The 7,002-nt window shown below is 35.9% G+C and overlaps 1 protein-coding gene across 1 annotated transcript; it reads right to left on the bottom strand.

The window, feature by feature from the left end:
• Positions 1 to 441: 441 nt before the first annotated feature.
• Positions 442 to 6,503, bottom strand: LOC109488612 (olfactory receptor 5H2). Its single transcript, XM_034668519.1, is given in 3 exon segments — positions 442 to 1,119; positions 1,121 to 1,420; positions 6,465 to 6,503. Coding segments are annotated over 3 exon segments (1,017 nt in total).
• Between the last annotated feature and the right edge of the window lie 499 nt (positions 6,504 to 7,002).

Here is a 7,002-nt window from a genome sequence, read left to right as displayed (position 1 = left end):
GTGAACCTGAAATCTGATTACTCATTATACTTTTTAGTTTCTGTTCACTCAAATACAACCCTGACTCCAATATGGAATAAATGCAATGTGAGTCTTCAGGCTGCATAGCTGTATGGCTGTCAAATATATAATATTCAAGTTCTTTTTACAGAAATTACCCTATTACAATGCTTAATGAATTTATGAAGCCACACTGAAACATGCAAACAGGTAAAATATTTTGTTTCCTTTTAAATTATTTTTATGTCATGAACACTTGATTAAAATTCCCTTTGTTTTGATTGATTGATTGATTGATCAATTTATTCTCTCACCTTAAGCCATTTAAACACTAGGACAATTATAACTGCAAAAACTGAACAGTAATCAACACATAGCAAATATGTAATCTATACAGTTTTTGTCATTTTAATGAAAGGAGAACAGATATTAATGTGAGTTCTAAGAATTTCTCTTTAATATCTTTCTCAATGAATCTATGACTTTCTTATTTCTCAAGCTGTAGATAATTGGATTTAACAAAGGAATTATGACAGTGTAAAATAGAGAGTCCATCATATCTTGATCTTCTGATTGTGTAGATACGGGGCGCACATACATGAAGACAAGAGCACCATAGTATAAAGAGACAGATAAGAGATGGGCTCCACATGTGGAAAAGGCTTTCCTTATGCCTTGTAGAGACTTCTTTTTTAAGATTGTAAAGAGAACTAGTGTATAGGAGACAAGAACTGTAAGAATGGTGAACATCTGTATTGACCCAGCAAAAATGAACACTATCAGATAATTGATAGAAGGGTCAGTACAAGAAATCTTAAGCAATGGTATAATGTCACAGTAAAAGTGATGTACTATGATGGAATTGCAGAACGATAATCTGAATAAAAAGGAAGTATGCATTATGGCATGAAGAAGGCCACCTAAAAGTGACAAAACTAACAGACGGATGCAGAGTGTATTGGACATAATGACTGGATAAAGTAATGGTTTGCATATGGCCACATAGCGATCATATGCCATTGTTGCCAGCAGAAAACATTCTGTGGTTATACTGATTACAAAGGAAAAAAATTGTATCATGCATTCTGAAACGAAAGAGATATCATTTTGGTTTTGGNATCTTGGCAAAGAAATTGACCAGCATCTTGGGGGATACTGTGGATGATATCCAAGCATCCACAAATGCCAAACTCCCAAGGAAAAAGTACATGGGGATGTGAAGCTGAGGGTCATTCCATATGAGAGCAATTAGACCAAGGTTCCCCACCATGGTGAGAAGATAGATAACCAAGAACACCAGGAACAGGGGGATTTGCCACTGTGGTTCATATGTGAGTCCTGTGAGAATCAAATCTGTCAGCAATGTTGCATTTCTATGTCCTTTTCTATGTTCCTTTTCCATATCCTCACTGGGTGTTGTCTGAAATGAAATTTAGTAAATGGGGAAAAAGTCACTNAAAAGAATGCACTGAATTTATAACATGAAAATATGGGGAGGAGAGTTGAAATAAATTTATATACATCAGAATACCCTCTCAATCTTGTGTATTTCCTCTATATTGATTGGAATCTTTGAGGGCTTGGAAATAAGTGCAATTATTTCAATTTTTTAAATGTGCAGCAATGAACAGAATTGGGAAAATGAAAGACATTGTAATATGTCCTAAATTTATGGGATAGGATGGGTGCGATATGGAAATTTTGTTTGGGATTTGGATGTAGGGTGAAGGGAAAAGGAGCTTGAAGGACCTCAGTAATAAAATGAGGTAAATAGCATGTGAATGATCATGAACATTATTCATCAGGGAATAAGCATGCACTGAAACTTAAGGGAGCAGTACTGGTAGATTGTTTTTTAAATGAATATATTGCAGTGTAGAAAATAGGCTGCAGAAGGGGAAATTAAGGTCAGGAATACTAGTCAAGAAGAAGTGACTGCTATACACTGTTCTCAAACCAGAACCTATAGTAAAACCTCAAACGTTTTATGCAAAATATAGATTTGACCTTTTGCTATAGACATTGATTTAGTGAATCAATTACTAAGGCTAATAATCTGTATTCTACTTGATCTCTAAGTGACTCAACACATGTGACATGGCTAATTCATGTGTGAAATGACATTGAGATTGATGGGAAAATGAACAGATAGATGGAAAAGAGTTCAGAAATTAGATGCAGTACCTCTGTGACACATCGCAGGTGAAGAGTTAGCGAAGAATGGAGGAGTCACTTGGCAACTGGGTAGATTCTCCTCAAAAATGGAAGCCTCAGAAGCAGGGACCAGTTTGTGGACATCCAGTGCATATGTACTTTGTAGAGTGAGTCTACTACAAATAATGAATTGGAAACCACTGGGGTAGACTGAAGGCATACTTATGTATGGCCTATCTATTGGAGAATACACAAAGTGAAGAGAATGATAAATAACTAAACTGACAAAGTATATTAAAGCAGAGGGAAGATGCATGTCATTTTTTGATAGCCAACCTGATCTTTTCTACCACATAATCTTGGTGCCAGGCAAAATCTGCTACCAACTCTAGGAGCCCAAAGAGCTACAATTGACTTTCCTATCCACCTAACAACTAGAGTGAGGGTACTTGCAATGTAAGTTTGGCAAATCTACATCACTCACACTAGATTTGGAATTTGGAGTGAAGGAAGAAGAGCAACAAGGACAAAAGAGAATTTGAGTTGGTAGGCAGCCAAGGCACAATATGAAGCTTCCAACAAACGTACCCTGCACCCACACCAGTAACTCTGTCAGTGTGAACAGTGGCATTCCCACACAGCCGCAGTGACAGCAGCCCTCGTGGAGTCAATGTTGGAATATAATTTTTGCTATTGACAGACTGCCATCCTTCTTTCGGTTGCTGCCCATTTTTTCCCCCAGCTGATCCCTTGAACCTGCCAGCACCTCTATGTTAGATCCTATTCCAAAAAATAATTTCTTGTTGAAACTAACAGTTCTTTTTTTTATATAATAATTTTTTATTATGTTATATTAGTCCATACAGTACATCCTTAGTTTTTGATGTAGTGTTCCATGATTCATTATTTGCGTATAACACCCAGTGCAGCGAATAAAAACAGGGAGAGACCAGGAAATGATACAGAGCAGAATGATCAAGAAGAGAAGGAAAACAGGACAGGTGAGTGCCATGAACACAAAGGGAGGAAGGTACTCAAGAAAGACAAAGAAAGTTATGGTGCCAATCCCTAAAATAAATGCTCTAGTAGGACAAGGGTGTCAGGTGTGATTGAGCATGGAAACTAAGAGTGGCTTTAGTGAGAGCAATTTCTGTTATGTGGTGCAGTGGAAGCCAGAGAATAATGAACAGTGAATGGGAACAAGTTGCACCACAGTGAGCAGGGAAGCGACATTGAATTCTCCCAAGAATGTGGACAACAGTTGTTATATGTCTACTGCGGGCGGACAAATAGAACATTTTTCCTTGATATCGTTTTAATAAAAGTACTCAAAAGAGACAAACTGAGAGGAAGCCATGAAAAGGAGAAAGAAGACATCAGAAGGAGAAGTTTGGGTTGAAGATCACAAGATGCATGAACAGAAATAGGCAGAGAATAACAGACACATGGATGGATAAGTGTGGGAAAGACAAGCAAAGAAGAAGGATTAAGAGTATATCAAGGGTGCCTGGCTGGCTCAGTGGGTTAAGAGACCGACTCTTGATTTTGACTCAGGTCATCTCAGTCCTGGGATTGAGCCACACATTGGACTATGCAGTCAGCAGGGTGTCTGCTTGAGGATTCTCTCTCCCTCTGCACTTCCCCCCACTTACACACTCTCCCTCTCTCTAAAATAAATAAATGAGTCTTTAAAAGAAAAAAGAATGTATCAGAGAAAGACTATGAACAACAAAAAAAGAAAGGCCCAGAGTTTGGGGATAAATGTTTATTTTAACCCTGGTTGATGTTGAAAATTGTCAACATTGCGAATTTTTTTAATTCAAATTTCCAAATTTATTTTTCTATGGAATATGTGTATGCAAGAGATTTTCAGGTTAAATTTTACTTCAAAAACTTTGATCTTAAATATATTAGCACTACCTGAAAGGCTTTTCATATTTAAAAGTTGCTTTACATTTGTTATTACAGTGATTAGAACTGACTTGTTCTAGAAATCCTTACGGTTTTACTTAAGAGCACCTTTTCTCTACCAGTGTTGTAGCAGAATAAAATTGATCCAGAAAGGAGTGGAATAGAGGTGATATTAATAACAAAGCCAGTACTTTCAAGTGGTTAACGTATTTCTATTTGAAAAGTCTCCTTTCTAGGCAATTCCAAATCACTAATTAATTAAAAAATCTCAAATTCAGTTTGTGTGGGTACTTATTAAGCTATAATTGCTGGAAGGAGCAGTGAAGGAGCACTTAACTGCCTATTTCCTGCTACATGTATAGAAATAGTCAATGAAATTCTTATCTGAGTGGGAGATAAGATAGAGTTAATACACATGACTTATCTTAAAAGGTTGAATCAGAAAATGTGATCACCTAAACATAATGGAGCTTTTTTTTTTTTTATTGTATTATGTTAGTCACCATACAGTACATCCCTGGATTCCGATGTAAAGTTCGATGCTCCACATAATGGAGCTTTTAATCAGAATAAGTAGAAAGATTTCTTACATAGGAATGAAATGATTTTTACATGTACTTTAAATTGTTTAACATTCTAGTTCATGATTACTTATAAAGTCATTATAGATACATTAAGAAATAATAAAACAGTGTTAAAAGGAGTAAGTCAGTGTTACCGCTACTTTGCTTTACTAGATGATAGTTATTAAAATTTAATATGTAAATTATTCACTATTTGTTTTCTATCACTCACCTGGCTTTTTGGCTCTTGTAAACCCAATGTAAAATTATTATAAATGTAATAGTATATCAACTTTATATGTAAAGAATAATGATTTTAATAGTAATCATTTCCCTCTTACCCATATCTTATAAGAAATTGAGGGAATTCGTTCGACGTGTTAGGCTTTCTAAATAAAATAAGAAATACAGTAGCACTGAAATGACCATAACATGCGTAGCAACTCCTTGCACACTGATTCACTTTGGAAGCTTCATTTAACAAGCTCAGGAAAATGTTATTTATATCAATTTATTTCAAGCACAAGTGTCAACCAGTTGTACAACTGTGGGCTTTTTGCCAAAAGAGAAATGTATGAAGAACTAAAATTCTCCCAGTAGCACCCACGGCTTCCCTTTAGGACAAAACCAAATTGTTCTTCTGGGCATTGTAGATTTGAACATGTATGAGAAGTCCAGATATCTCATAGGGCATTACAGACTGAAATCATAAACATCAAGTCATATAGATATTGTATTTTATGCCCCTATTTTCCACAATTAATGACACCTCTGACATACTTATGCAAATTTCAATGTATAAATTTTGATGTTCTGAGTGGTTTGAGTATTAATATGATCTTATCTGAGCTAATCATGCATGATTTTAATGAGGCCAAACTTCTGCATTCCCTTCAGGAGCCAACTCCAAATAAAGGTGTCCTCCTGATGCAAAGTGCAGCTCACATTCCAGACCTACACTTTAATTTGTAAACAGGTGAGAAATCTTACTTGGCAGAGGTCAAGGGAAGATGAAAGGGAAAACAAAACAAAGGACCATAGTGGGAGGTGCTATATAACAGTGCTTCTCAAACATTAATGCCTGTGAATCTCCTGGTGATTTTCTTAAAATGCACATTCTCCTTTGATAGGTCAGGGAGGATGTCTGAGAGTCTTCATGTCTAACAAGGTGATGCCCTGGATATTTGCCACCTTTAGGGCCTTCCATCCTTGGAGGGTCTAGATGATCTCAGAGCTAGATCATCAGAGAAACAAATAAAGAAAAGTGGTAAATGTAGCTGGCATGCAAAGAGAAGCAAGATGGAGTCAGATGGGACAAGAAAGTCCAGCATGTTTGGGCTCACATGGGGTCATGGAGGCTAGGTCAGGCACTTTGTTCTTTACCCCACTTTTAAGAACAACTAGTGAGATATTTTGAACATGGTGGTAAGGTGCTCATATTTACCTTTCAGCATGAAGAGAGAAGTGACATGAATGTTCATTCAGAAAATAATGACATTATTTATGTCAAAATAGTACAATGTAGAAATAGTAACATTTTGATCTCATATCTGAAGAGTAGGAAAATGCTTAACCTCCACATGGGACTTGATGGCAGCTAAGGGGAAAGCAAATGTTCTATATTTTGATGGAGTCATTAATTAGTTATTCTGTGTCCTTAGACTTTGTTTGTGAAAGCCAAAGAAGAGGGGGAAGTAAACTGCATAGATAAAAAAAAAAGCCCTGTGAAAACTCAGCAGAAGGGTGGGTAAGTAATACGTACACTGGTAATTTCAACATAATCTAAACTTGAGTTAAATTTAATTCTCCCTTCAATTTTGTGTATTTGTATCTCACCTCATTTTGTGGCCCATCTCTGGGTACAAAAGTCTGCATTGCTGCTACTAATATGAGTAGTCTTCTCAATTTTAGTCATTTTAAATTGTGGGTCAGTGTATCTCAATATGGTCATCATTTGCATTTTCCTAATGATGAATTGTATTAAACATATTTTTGTGTCTCTATTTGGCATCTGTATATCTTATTTACCTAAGTGTCTATTCAAATATTTTCTGTTTTTTAAATTGAGTTAAATATTTCTTATTTTTCAGCTTTGAGATTCTTCTTATATTCTGGATATAATTTCACTTATATATGGAATTTAAGAAACAAAACAAATGAGCAAAGAAAAAAGAGACAAACAAAAGACCAGACTTAAACATAGAGAACAAACTGGTGGTTACCAGGGGGGAGGTGGGTGGAGCGATGGGTGAAATAGGTGAAGGGGATTAAGAGTACACTTTTAATGAGCACTGACTAATGTACAGAATTGTTGAATCACAATATTATACACCTTAAACTATATAATACTATGTTAATTATATCAGAATTGAAA

This window comes from Ailuropoda melanoleuca, chromosome 1 (genome assembly GCF_002007445.2).
Source record: "Ailuropoda melanoleuca isolate Jingjing chromosome 1, ASM200744v2, whole genome shotgun sequence".
Taxonomy (NCBI): Eukaryota; Metazoa; Chordata; class Mammalia; order Carnivora; family Ursidae; genus Ailuropoda; species Ailuropoda melanoleuca.
The sequence above is the reverse complement of the archived record's forward strand: the minus strand, read 5'-3'. Positions and strand labels throughout refer to the sequence as shown.